Source organism: Carcharhinus amblyrhynchos, chromosome 6 (genome assembly GCF_965287045.1).
Source record: "Carcharhinus amblyrhynchos chromosome 6, sCarAmb.v2.hapA, whole genome shotgun sequence".
Taxonomy (NCBI): domain Eukaryota; kingdom Metazoa; phylum Chordata; class Chondrichthyes; order Carcharhiniformes; family Carcharhinidae; genus Carcharhinus; species Carcharhinus amblyrhynchos.
This window is the reverse complement of record NC_137329.1, coordinates 101,143,516-101,158,365: the sequence shown is the minus strand read 5'-3', so window position 1 is coordinate 101,158,365 and position 14,850 is coordinate 101,143,516. Positions and strand designations below refer to the sequence as shown.

The 14,850-nt window shown below is 41.4% G+C and overlaps 1 protein-coding gene across 1 annotated transcript in view; it reads right to left on the bottom strand.

Moving 5' to 3' along the window:
• The window catches only part of mdfic (MyoD family inhibitor domain containing), a 69,070-nt gene that overhangs the window by 37,784 nt on the left and 16,436 nt on the right, over positions 1–14,850 (bottom strand). Inside the window, exon 3 of the mRNA XM_080191079.1 lies at positions 13,716–13,850. Coding sequence (XP_080047205.1) covers positions 13,716–13,850 — 135 coding nt within the window. The remainder of the gene's footprint in view (positions 1–13,715; positions 13,851–14,850) is intronic.

Genomic DNA, 14,850 nt, shown 5'->3' with positions numbered 1-14,850 from the left:
TAATTCTTTTGAAATTGCTTCAAAATAATATAATTTAAAAAGCCACATGGTAATGGTTGGGTAGGAAAGGATACATTCAGTATGATCATGCCCACTTAGTAAACTAAAAAAACTGGGGGAGTTTTCCATCTTACAAGATATTCTAATGTTTCAGAATTGTTTAATTAAACCTATCGCTGAAAATTTCCCCTCACATATCTAGATGGTGCATACAGCAGTGAACAGCCCCATAACCAAACCTGTAACGGCCCTAGAAGTGCTGAGGTAGACCTCGAGTTTGTACAGGACAGTAAAACAGATAGATGACAGTGAGTCAGCAGGCAATCTTACGTGGCCACTGATGTTTTGGCCTCCAAAGAGAGATGTAAACCAGGCTGCTGATTCCCCGTCACTTATTTTATAGCGTCACACAAAGACAAAGACTACCCAAATGCCTTAACTATGAAAAAGCAGTACTGAGGAACGCTGTAAATGTTATTTGCAAATAAACATGGCCAAAATTACAAAAGCCACATGATTATTTTCAGGAAATATTCTTACTGCTGTGGAATACTTAAATAAATACACCAACACTTCCAGGTCAGATGAACAAAAATTAAGCATGCTTTTTGTTTTAAAAGCAGTCATGGGATAAGAGCCTTAGTGGCAAAGCCAGAATTGCAGTATAATGCTAGTTACCTTGAGGTGGTGGTGGTAAGCGGCCTTGTTAACCCAATGCAGTCTGGAAAGTGGCATTAGGGAGGGAGTGTCAGGACTTTGACCCAGTGATAGTGATATAACTTTTATGCTACTTGGAGGAGAATTTGCAATTGTATGTTTTCCCCATACATCTGTTGCCCTTGTCCTTCGAGATGGTGGGGACATGTCATAGAATCTCAGAATTGCACAGTGCAGGAGGCCATTGAGTCTGCACTGACCACAATCCCACCCACACCCTATCCCCATAACCACATGCAATTACCTAGCTAGTCCTGCTGCCACTAAGAGGCAATTTAGTATGGCCAATCCACCTAACCTGTACATCTTCGGACTGTGGGAGGAAACCCATGCAGACACAGGGAGAATGTACAAACTCCACACACAGTGACCCACGCTGGGAACTGAACCCGGGTCCCTGGTGTTGTGAGGCAGAAGTGCTAAGCTCAGTGCCACTCTGCCACCCAAATGCCTTATGGGTTTCAGAGGTGCTGTCAAAGAATGCTTTTTTTATTCATTTGTGGGACATGGCTGTCACTGGTGGGGGTGGGGGAGTATAAGTTGCCAATGGTGCACGTCTGGTGCAACAGTCGCCCCTGATCCCAATGGTGGAAGGGATTGACAGTTTTATAATCTTCTTCCCAGTCTTTACCATGCATGACACTGGTCCTGTTTTTGAGAGAACTCCTGGGATCCACCAGGAGCTGTCCATACATGGATGGTGTCTCCCGCTTTGACACAGCAGTGCTAATCACTGCGAAGGGATTTTTCACCTTCAGTGATTCAACCTCTATTGCAACTTACCACGCACTCACTTTTGAGTTCACTGCCATCCTTGGCCTACATTTAAGCACTTCAACTTCTATTCAGCCCTACCATCTTCATTCCTGTCATTTCAATTACAGTTAAAGCCAGCTCTGACAACTTCCTTGTAATTCTCCTCACTCAGCTTCTCTTCCTCAACTCCACTTCCTTCTCTGTCCAACTTCTCTCCAAGTCACTTACAAATTCCCAATAATTCACCTTCGGCCCTCTGTTCACCATAATATTTATACAGCTACCAATTTGTTCCATCACAACCTTACCTTCACCTTTGATGCCCTTCTCCTACATTCCCCCCCTCCACCCTGGGCTAGACCACGCAAATGCCAGAAATGAGGCCAGAAGCCAATGACAAAATCAGCCCCACTACCACAGGAGTGAGGGGGTACCCCTCAAACTTGGAGGGGGAGGAGTATGATACCCTATGAAACTCATGAGGGTTATCTCTAATCGATCTCCCTGTGGGGCTCTTCAATACAAGTTCTTTTGGTTATAGAGGTTTATAGCCTGGAAACAGGCCATTCAGCCCAACTTGTCTATGCAACTTTTTTTTTTAAAAACCCCCAAGCTAATCCCAATTGCCCGCATTTGGCCCATATCCCTCTATACCCATCGTGTCCATGTAACTATGTAAATGCTTTTTAAAAGATAAAATTGTACCCGCCTCTACTACTACCTCTGGCAGCTTGTTCCAGACACTCACCACCTTCTGAAAAAATTGTCCCTCTGGACACTTTTGTATCTCTCCCCCTTACTCCTTATCTCTCTGGGGTGTAGAATTCCAAACACTAACCAATCTCTAAGAAATAAACCCAACAAATGTGGGAATTTACTCCGCTTTGATTTACTTTACACCTGATGTAGCTTTAAAAGACGGCACTTAATTAATCCCTGGCACAATATTAAGAAATTCTAGGTCTTCTCTTTCTTAATTTAGCAACCTGTGCCTTGGAAATCTCTAGTTAAATAAATATGGGATATGAATGTGGTGTGGATAGATTATGATTATATTAACAACACAATTACAGATTTAATTTTTTAGATTTTGCCTTAAGGCATCCAGGGCCAAGGTGAAGAATAAAAGAAAAGGCAACGCAACAATTAAATACATATGTGGTGCACTGCTTTGGTTTGAGGGGGTCTCCTATCGAGTTGGTTGGAACATGCTGATCTCCTGAAACAAATCAAAATTGGTAACAAGCAATGGCCTGCCCAAGTGGAACTTGTTACCTGAGCCCTTTACAAGGCAGGCACCAGGAAAGGGTCTGCAGAACTACTGTCCCATTGCGACTTAGGTATTCACGCCATATAATGCCCTTTTTGTTTGCATTTAACAATAAATACTGCGTGTTTCCAGTTGAGCTTTCTGAATTATAACACAGACCTTATGCTGCTCATTTCACAGTCTTTCATTTGGATAGTTTACAGAGATGTCTTGCTTTCCTCTCTCTGATCCCAGATGCCCTGTAGGGAGTGCAGCACCAGTTCCAACTCACTTAAGCAAATTACAGCACAAAATATCATCAAGGTTAAACATGCAATGGCAAAACTATTCCACTATGGCAACATTCCTCGAATATTGTTGAAAATAGATTTAAGTAACATTCATTGATCATTTACAGTTAATTCAGGGCTGGGCCAAAACGTTAAAAGGTAATGAAAAGGCAGCCAAGTTTCTCGATTGCTCAGAAATTGCAGGCATCTTGGTTGCTTGAGAATTTAAGAGGGTACAGATAGGGTCCCAAATAAATCATATTACATCTTCTCTGATTCAATTGCCGGAAATCTCTGACCTTGCCCACGGCTGGGATTCTTCAGTTTCGCTACTGTGGATGGAGTTTTGGCCGAATACCAAATTCCCCGTTCTCACTGGCAGTGGTAGCAGGGCAAACAAGACTGGAGAATCCCGGCCATTATCTTACACGCTCATGTATGTGTACTGCAGTGTCAGAAGGAAACATTAAAAGTCAGGATTATATTTCTTCGCATGTCAATGTTGTAGATAAGGAGTGGTAATGGAATATAAAAGGAGACACAGGCTGGCAGAAATTTTATTTCCGTTGAAATGCTATGAAAATATGATGGGGGTTCTGGATTCATGACTTAGGACATTTGATTTATTATTGTCACGTATTACTATGTAGTGAAAGAGTATCATTTCTAGCACACTATACAGACAAAGCATAGCGTTTATAGGGAAGGGAATGAGAGAGTGCAGAATGTGGTGTTACGGTCATGTGTTACATTGCCTGGAAATTGTGCAGTGTGGCACAGACATTAAACATTGAATAGCGGAGAGAACACTCTTCAACCAAAATTTGGAGGGAGAGAAATAGTTAAATAGTAATTTGGAACATCAGGAAGGAGAACCACCTCCATATCCATCTGATGATTTTCCATTTTATTTAAAGTTTAAGAAGATTAAAACATAGTGAAATGGAAAAAATAAATTGATTCACTTGGCTTAAACATTTTTTTTCAATTTACTTGTCTATTAACTTAATTTTATTTGAGTTACTCAAGGAGTTTTTCAATAAAAAGTCTTATCTCTGCTATTTTGCCAAGTTCCTGTCTATGATGATACATCAATTTTTGAAGATGGCAGATTATCCATGGGCAATCAACGCTTTTTACTGCTCACACTGTCTGCCCATTTACTCAATTTGGATTGGTTTTACATGCCCAATAAGTTAGGGAGTGGTTGTACTTTTCCCTTGTGCTGCACAGCAAACAAGGAAAAGTGCTTTACCGTCAGTCTCATAGAACAGTACAGCACAGTAGAGGCCCTTCTGTCCTCAATGTTGTGCTGAGCTATGTCCAAACCCAAGATCAAGCTATCCCACTCCCTATCATTCTGGTGTGCTCCATGTACCTATCCAATAACCGCTTGAAAGTTCCTAAAGTGTCCGACTCCACTATCACAGCAGGCAGCGCATTCCACACGCCAACCACTGTGAGTGAAGAATCTACCTCGGACATCCCTCATATCTCCCACCATGAGCCTTATAGTTATGCCCACTAGTAACAGTTACATCCACCCAAGGAAGTAGTCTCTGCACATCCATGCTATCTATTCCCCTCATCATCTTATAAGCCTCTATTAAGTCACCTCTCATCCTCCTCTGCTCTAAAGAGAAAAGCCGCAGCTCCCTCAACCTTTCCTCATAAGACCTACTCTCCAAACCAGGCAGCATCCTGGTAAATCTTCTCTGCACTGTCTCCAATGCTTTCACATCCTTCTTATAGTGAGGTGACCAGAACTGAACACAATATTCCAAATGTGGTCTCACCAATGTCCGGTATAGTTGTAGCATAACCCCATGGCTCAAACTCGATACCCCTGTTAACAAACGCTAATATACACTATAAGTCTTCTTCACGGCTCTATCCACTTGAGTGGCAACCTTCAGAGATCTGTGGATATGAGCCCCAAGATCTCTCTGTTCCTCCACATTCCTCAGAACCCTGCCATTAACCCTGTAATCTGCATTCAAGTCTGTCCTACCAAAATGAATCACCTCACACTTATCAGGATTAAACTCCAACTGCCACTTTTGAGCCCAACTCTGCATCTTATCAATGTCTCTTTGCAGCCTGCAAGAGCCCTCCACCTCATCCACTACTCCACCAATCTTGGTGTCATCAGCAAACTTACTAACCCACCTACCCTCATTTAGAGTCTAATTATATATTTTTGCTCCTTTTATTTCCACATTTCTATCATGGGCAGCATGTTGGCACAATGAGTTAGCACTGTTGCCTTACGGCACCAGGGATCCTGGTTCAATTCTGGCTTTGCTCAGCTTTCCCACGTCTGCGCGACTTTCCTCTAGATGCTCCAGTTTCCTCCCACAGTCCAAAAGATGTGTGGGTTAGGTTGATTGGCCATGCTAAATTGCCCTGAGGATTCGCTGTAGGGGGTTACGTAGGGTTATGAGGATAGGGTCTGGGTGGGATTGCTGTCAGTGCAGGCTCAATGGGCTTAAAGAAAAAGGCCTCCTTCTGTTCTGTAAGGATTCTATGACATTGTGCTAACAATCTTAAATTTGGTACTACAGACTATTCAAGGTAAACTCTCTCCTCCCCCATCCATTCTTATTTTTCCAATTCAAAAATTCACTTTGGAAACAAAAATTTAAAGGAATTAACTGATCCTTTGTGTAATTAACCACTTCAATACTGTGCAAACATATTCAAGCATCTAAATGTAAAAATTAGAGGGCAAGCAACATACAGGTTACTTGCCCTAAAGCCAGTATCTGAGATTAAAAAGAAGTACAACCAAATATATCAAAACCAGCACTCAACCTTGCTATAGCCGACCTGGTGCATGCTTGCGTATTCGTGCTTGACATCAATAACTGGTATGCCTTGCTTAGGTATTGGATAAATCCTTGGTCCACTATACAACATTTGATTAATTACTATCATTCAAGATATGCATTTTATTCAATCGGTTTCTGTCGGACGTGTAGCACAAGACATGGAACAAAAACTATAATTTCAATGGGTTTGAAAGTCCAGCTTGCTGAAGCCTCCCTGCACTGAGATACCTTTCACATGCTGCATGTGTGGCCCTCATCATTATGTCTCAACTTGGTCTGTCACCTTCCTCCTCAGCACCTTGTCTCTCCTTCAAGATCCTCATTTTCTTTATCTCTGCGAGATAATTGTCTCACTTAGATATCTTCAGTAATTTCTTTCCTCAACTTCTGCACCCCAAGGGATTTTTCACCCTGTGATTCAACCTCTATCACAACTTATCGTGCACTCGTTTTTGAGTTCATTACCATCCTAAGCCTACATTTAAGCACTTCTACTTCTATTTCAGCCCTACCATCTTATGTGGCCTTTCCACTCCTGTCATTTCAACTACAGTTAAGGCCACCTCCGACAACTGCCTTGTAACTCTCTTCACTCAGCTTCTCTTTCCTCCCCCAACTTCTCTCCAAATCGGTTACAAATCCCCAATGATTCACCTTCAGCCCTCTATTCAGCACAATATTTATACAGCTACCTATTTATTCTATCACAACCTTACCTTCAACTTTGCTGCCCTTTTCATACATAAAGCCCTTACTCTCCACCACTTTTTTTGCCCCTCAAACCTGCCCTCATTTCCACCTGCTTATGTCCAAGATCATAGATTTGAACATTTATGACAGATAACTGGTTGAGCCATTTACGCAGATCTGGCTATACTAAAAAGCACCAGCAGATCCTGCTCCAATCTACCAAAATTATCCATTGCTCTCAGAACATCCTGAACAGCTCTTCACTACTAGACATTTTTTTTAAACTCTTATACCTTTTCCTCTCCACAAAATCTGAGCAATTAGGGGGAAGTCTCAAATCATTGAGATTATGCCTATCCCCCTTCCCCCAGCCCCATCCAAACATCACCCAGCCCTAAATTTTCATCATTCTTGGAGTTATCTTGATCACAAGGCATTACTCCCAAACTTTATTTCAACTATGGTTTCCATGCTTGCTGGCATTGTTAAAAGTTCTCTCTTCTCTCATTTTCCCCTCTCCCTTTTAAAATCTGCTGCCATTACTTCCCATCTTAAAAAACCTCACACTTGACACCTCTGTCCTTGCAAACATTCACCCCATCTCTAATCTCTCTTTCTGCTCCAGGGTCCTTCAACATGTTGCCTCCCAATTCATACCCATCTCTCCCATAACTTCATGTTTGAACCTCTCCAATTATGCTTGTACCCTTTCACAGTGAATGATTCATATCAAAATCACAAATTGGGTTCTATAATGATCGTGTACTATTATGGCACGTTGTTCCTCATTCTTCCCAACCTATGTACCACCTTGGCCACAACAGCCTCCTCCAAAGCTTTGTCTCTATTGTCCAGCTAGATTGAGCTGTGTCTTTTTGCTGGTTCCATCCTTATCATTTCATATCAAGAGAATCTCAAGCAATGGTTTCTCTATTTGCTCTCAGTTAACAGTTCCAAAGATTTGTTCTCCATCCCCCAACTATTCCTCATCAGAAAAAGACAACTTCACTTAGCTTAGCAATTTTTGTTTCCACTGCCTTCCCAAACACTGAATTTCATACATGTCTTCTCACAAAATTTTCTTGTTGGTTATTGTATACAGCCTCCTTCAATCTGCACGTGAATAGGTGCAGCCAGATCCGTCTACCATTTCCTTCAGGTCAAAGCTAAAGGAAAATCCACTCTCCTGTTTCAATCTCCAACTCCGCCACTCAAGACTGAAGAGCTCATGGACAATATTTTTCTCAAAAGATCAAGATCAACCATTCAGCTACCTCAACCACCAACACAAGATCAACAAAACTTACGTTGGAAGTCTGAAAAATAGACATAAAATACTAATTCATAGGAGAGCCAATGAGAAGAGACAGGTTAGTATTTCAGCTTGAAGTATTCGTCAAAGTCTTATAACCACAGTTTTTAGATGCTGACTTACTGCTATGTATTTTCAATTTGCAGCTTCAGCCATGCTCTCCTTCTCCATTCCTATCCAATCTGGGCCCAAATCATTAAAACATCTCCCCACGTCCTCAGAGATCCATCTACAATCAGCGAAATCACCTTCCTACAGAACTACATTCTCTTGCTCCAATATTTCATGGAGTCCCTGCAGTGCAGAAGGCGGCCATTTGGCCCATCAAGTCTGCATCAACCCAATCTCATCCTATTCCTGTAACCCCACATATATACCCCGCTAATCCCCGTAACACTGGGGTCAAATTAGCATGGCCAATTTGCCAAAGACATTGTTACTGTTGTTTTTGCCAAAACCCACAATTTTGCCTTCACAAAAGCCACACTTTATCCCTTCATCCTTTCTCATCATCATCCCACAAATAAAACTTTCCCTTCTTCTTCTTCAAGTTCATTCCACACTATCATAACCACCCAGCTGAGTGCAACACTCTGAAAATTCCTTCTATCAAAATCCTTCCATCTAACTTTCATCCTTTCATCCACAGGATGACGGTAAGCTTAGTCTTTGATGGCTTTGACACGCTCTGCAATTGCAACTATAGTTTTCTATCTGTTCTCAATGCAGCGTCCGGTGTTTGAAATAGTTGATCACACCACAATTCTCTAACCATCTCTCGTGTTTTCATGAGGAATTGTCCTTGCACAGCTCCATTTCCTCTATCCACCACACATTTCCAGCAATGGTTTTACGCTCACCTCCGCACGCACACCCCAATTACAACAGCCCATCTTTTCCTTTGTACAATGTTGGCCAATTGAGACATGAGCAACAGAATTAAGAAAGGAGATGGCTTTCTGTATTCTGGAGCCAGGAGGAGACTTCCTTGCCAACAATACAGTGAGGAACTGAATGCATTAAGTCGACAGGAAAAATTAACCTAACATTTAGACAGCAATCACTTCTGTTGTATCCAAAACATATGATGCTGAAAGGCTTTTTAAGCCACTGCGGATCTTCAAACCCTGCAGCAGCATGTTATTTGCTGTTGTGAATCAGGTGAGCTCTAAACCAGAGGAGTGGATATGAATTATTCTCATTAAACTGACACGCAAAATAGCAGAAAAATCAGAGCAATGTCAGCACCAGTGACATTTGGTGTGAGTCATTCTCATCCTGCCACATTTTCGGAAGGATTTCCATCCTTGTGGAAAATCCAGATTTTTGTAACAACGCACCAAAAACAAAAACACCTTTCATCCCAAGTTTTGATTGCAAATGTCAGTTCTTCGCAAACAAACCAAAGTTTGACTGAACAGCAGTATTCCTCATCTGAATCAAGAGGTTGTGAGCTCAAGTCATGGATCTGAGCGTATAATCCAGACTGAAAGTTGTGTGTGGGATTGAGGGAATGCTGCAAAGTTGTAAACATGTCATTAGGATGAGACATTAAACTGGTTTGCCTGTTTATATGGTACTTTCTCTTGATGTCCAGACCAAAATTTATCCCTTAACCAACATCTTCTAAAACAAAACTACTGGCTATTTATCTCGCTGCTGTCCATTTGTGTGAAATTTGGATGCTGTATTTGCCTTCAAAATAACAGCAACCCTGGGGGTGATTCTCTCAAAACGCTCAAGTGCTGAATTCACAGGGAAACTGGTGCAAATCATGATTGTTTTCTCAGTGAGAGTTCACACTAGAATCTCTCACACACTGTGCAATGCAGAGGTCACTATTGGGAATATTATTTAAAGGTTGGGGGTGGGGCGGTGCTATTCACGCCAGAGGCTGACAGTTCCGAACTCTGCGCGTGCATAGTAGCCCCTTTCGGTCATCCTCTCGTTTGCTGACCAGTCCGGGACCCCCCCCACAGTGCCCCTTCCCTCCCCCACTACTACGGCCTGACTGTGGCCCCCATGAGCATTCCCAGGTCAGCCCCGACACCCCCTTCCCATCCAGGAATACCCTGATCTCCAGTGCTCCTCTCCACCACCACCCCCCCTCAACCCTACAGGGGGCAAACTCCCCGGCAGACAACATCCTCCCCACCAGTCCGCCCCAATCATTGGCCTCCATCGAGCCCTGACCAATCTCTCCAATGACCGCTCCCTAGGCACTACCCAATGGACAGTGCCAGGATGGCCCCTGGACATGGACATTTTCCCCCTTGGGCAGTGCCAGGGAAAGAGGTTTGCTCTGTCACGATGTCCAGGCCTGAGCCTTTTATAAGACAGACCCAGAACTGAGTCTGCTGAACTATGGTTATGGGCAAGGACTAGTGTATGTACACCACTGCAGTGGTTTTACTTTGCATTTGGCAATAAACTATGTTCCTTTCCAGTCAGGTGTCCTGAGTCATTACATGTAAATAGTGTTTAACTAAGTCTTTTTTTGATGAGGTAACAGAGAGCTGTAGTGTTGATGTAAATGGATTTCCAAAAGCCACATGATAGGCTTCAAGCTTGCTGACAAGCCTATGGAACAAAAGGAAGAATTGCAGTATGGCTACAAACATGGTTGGATAATAAGAACGATTAGTGGGAACGATTGCCTTTCAGATTGAAGGAAGCAGGGCTGCCCAGAGGTCAGCAGTAGGATCACTGCTTGTCTTGATCAACAGAAATGACTTGGACTTAAGTGTAGGGTACGGTTTCAAAACTTTGAATGATGAACCGTGAGGGGGATAGTGGTGGATTTCAAGAGGACATAGTCAGGCTTGTGGTATAAGTAGACATGTGGCAGATGAAATGTAATGAATGAAATGGTGCAGTTCAGTAGGAAGAAGTTGGAGATACAAAATAGAATAAAAAGCACAATGCTAAAGGAGGCAGAGTAACAGGGAAGACACCTGAGGGTAAGTTTGCACAGCTGAAGTTTGTAAGTCAACTTGAGAAATCAGTTTAAATGACGCACAAGATCCTGGGCTTTATTCGTAAGGGCACAGATTACAAAAGCACAGAAGTTAAGATAAACATGCATAAAACACTCGTTATCCTCAATGGGAGAATCAAGTCCAATTCTGGACACTACATTTCAAGGACATAAAGGGTTTAGAGGGTGAAGAAAAAAAGGTTCGTAAATAGTAAAAGCAAATTACTGCGGATGCTTTAATTAAACAAAAGTAGAAAATACTCGAAAATTTCAGTAGGTCTGACAGTTTTGTGGTGAGAGAACAGATCTAATGTTGAGTCTGGATCAGACCTGAAACATTAGGTCTGTTCTCTCTCCACAGATGCTGTCAGACCTGCTGAGATTTTCCAGCATTTTCAGCTTTTGTTTCACAAAAATGGTTCCAGGGACAAGGGACTTCAGTTACATGGAAGAAGGAAGAGAAGGTTGAGAGGAGAATTAGCTAAAGGCTCAAATTCATTTGGAAAGAGTGCACAGAGACAAACTGTTCTTTTTGGTGAGAGGGTAAGAACTAGAGGACACCAACTTATGGTGACTGACGAAGGAATGTGTTTGTGACAAAGGAATTGAAGAAGCACGTAAACAGAAAAAAAATCTGTCAGATTATAGTGGGGGAAAGAATAGTGCAATGGTACTAGCAAGAATTGCTTTTGTCAAAAGTCATTATGAATGAGATGGAATGAATAGCCTCCTTTTGAGCTATAACCATTCTATGATTCATTGATTTTGACAGCTTAGTATAGCCCTCCTTACCTGAAATAGTCCATGCTTTAAATTAACTTAATTAGAATAACATTATAGGCATGATTTCTTGCTTTTCAAGCTAAGCATCTCTAGGACTCGTATACCATTAGAGCACAGAAAAAAAAAGCTTTTGCAGATATGAAATGTCAAAGTAAGCAAAGATATCATTCAAATGTAATTCATATAAGATGGCAATCGACTGCACTTGAAATTTAATGGGATAGAAACTGTACGCTGCATCTGCTACGAAAATTATACTTTGGTCATTGGGGAGCAAAGGTCAAGAACTTCAACGCCCAACAGACTTCAGAGCTCTTGCGCATATGCAGACTGCAGCAAGTTGCACATGCACAGATCTGCAATCTACTTGCATAATTCCGCAAAAAAAGTGCGATAAAAAGGTCAGGTGACAAGGTGCGAAACACTATGTAAGACTAGAGTCCAGACATTGGACTAAGGGAAGTCTCAGATGGACAGGAACTGGGAGAGAGATCCCAAAAAAAAGGGACAGGAAAAGGAGAAGTTCCAGTTCAGTTTAAAAAAAAAGCAGAAAAACCATGTCAAAAAAAGGAAGAGGGTTACAGGGAGCAGATTTTACATGAAAAATGCAGCCAAAGAAAAGGGATTTTGTGCTACAGGCCACAGGAGCAAAGGTACCCTTTTGCTGCAGTAGTGTTTTGCTCAACATGGCCAGAGAACTGCTTGTGAGTTGGCACTCAGGTGCCTCATCAGAATCCATGGAATGGAAACTTAGAAGACATGATTGAGACTTTGCAAGATGGGCCCTTGTTGATGTCAGAGAATTGAGGAATCTCAAGGATAGGCATTTGAAGGCGAAAACTGTAATCCCTTGTGAAAGTTATAAAAGTTCAGTGAGGTTGGTTGACTTAACGGTAGTATAGATGTCTGGGTGGATCGTTGAAAAAAAAATCCATGGACTCTCGGTCAGTGACCATCTGTCCTGGTTATGTCTGCCATTTGTTGAGTAATGTGATGCATTTGACCACAGTTAACTTGTTAACTTACAGGTACCTGATACTAACCTTGAATATTAGAGTATGAGATAAATATTGTAAATTGTTTTGATTCTCTCAGCTTGCGTAATAAAGTTTATTTTTTGTTTGTTCAAAATCTGTGGAATCTTATTGTTTTATTCAATGACAAGTGCCTTGAATTCCAAAGCTTGTCTACTTTGAACAAACTGCTATTGGTCCCTAACCAGACCTTTCTCAAGAACCTAGGGGTCTGGTCTCAGATCACAACATGCCTTGTTTCGGTGCAGGCATTGGTCCCACTGCTGGATGGGCATTTCAGACAGATGCCTAAAAACAGGCCTCGGTTTCCTTGAATATGTTAACACTTGTTGTCAGACCCCCTTTATAAAATTAGCTTTTTATGATTGGTTGCTGATCTCATAACTTGTTTTCACATTTTTGGTCCTCAGTTGGTGAAAAAGAAAGACAAAATGAACACTGGATCTGTTTTTTGCAAAGAGTGTTTTCTAGATCTTGCTTACAAAGTAATTTTAATGACAACTAATTTAGATAGATTCAAGACCAAAAAAGTGACAAAGAAAGTGTTACATATTTTGATTAAAAAGAGTGTTTTCCCTTTTGAAAAATGCCATGGGTACAAATTTCCTTTCCACAATTAAACAACAAGAAACTGTGGAAAGTGAAGTTTACAAACCAGAATTGTTATAAACTTAAGCAGGTCATGTTGCGTACATACAATGGGCTACCAATGAATGTGTACCAGAATTATTCCACCAACAGTGAGCTTCCTGTTCTTCAAAACAAAGGCAACAAATCTGTAATGCAAATATCACTGCAAGCACACACACAAGTTTGACAATATGCATGTTAATGAGAAAGAGCAGCCAGCAAATACCTGTGGCACTTGCAAAACTGTTAATACACTCAGACAGCCATCATTCTGTTAAAGCAATTCCGTTGACTCATGTTACTCTACTGACATTATCACATTTGACACAAGTTAACTGTATGTCAATATTGCCACTATCTGTAATTGTGGTATTATTGTAATACTGTCAGACAGCAATTTGTTCCAGAATGCACTACATTAGTCAAAAGACCTTCCACGCACTTACTTCTGATGAGGTCACCAGTAGTGTCATTCACCGGGGTAGATGGGTGTTCTGCATCCTGATGTACGGCCCAGTTACCTGGTGAAGGTAAGGCCTCCTGCTGTGCAACTTCACTCCCCTCGTCATGTTTACTGGTATCTGAAAGAGGCAATTATTCAATATTTTCTCCAGTTGTCCAAGCACTAAAAACACATAAGATGACATAAGTGAACAAATCATTTCCTTTATTTTGGCCATCTAAGTGGATGCCAGGGATTTCTCAAACATTTGTGGCAAAAGTCACATCACTCACTGTTCAGGTGATTATACATTTTGCTCCAATTTGAGGAAGAGCAATTTCACAGCACATCAGATGGAGTGACAACAGAGTACACTGAGAGAAAAGAGAAACAACAACGGTGGAGTTGAGAAATCTACTTTGGTAACTAGAAAAGACTGAGTTGCCACTACAGTGCCTATTCTATACAAATCTTGTGCAATGATGATATTGATGATCAATATAATAGCACAGTAAACAGCAGCTAATAACTACTCAGAAGAGATAGCTTCTTTAATAGTTAAAACTTCTATCACACTTATTACTACTTAAGATCAGGAGGTTTTGGGCCTTGGAGAGAGACCTGGGATTCAATAAATTCTGCGTGTAGGAGGCAACAAATCATTTTTCAGGGGTAAGTACTGAGGCAGCTGCCCCAGGGACTGATATTGAGCATTCTATTACTTTAATGTTCATTAACAGCTTGAATTCAGAACCTTAATTCAATCTGGTTGAACTTGCAGTTGATACTTAATGGTAGCACAGGTGGGAAAAGGGTGTAAAAGGTGACAGATGGAGAACTTCAAAATGATTTAGAGTGAGCATAATAGTAATATCAATGGAAGATAAAATTTAATGCCAGCGAAAGCAATGCAAATAAAGATAAAAGTGATATAAAAACACTACGAATGGCATGGAAATTGTTAAAGATCAAGTCGAAAAGAATTGAGAGGTTTTGGGAAACTCAACACTCAGCCGACATGATCATAGCAGGGAAGGAAGTAGCAAAAACGGAATACAGAACTATTTGGGAAACAGGACAAAAGATGTTCTTGCTCCAACTGTGAAATGCACAGGTCACATCTTACTTGGCCACTCAGC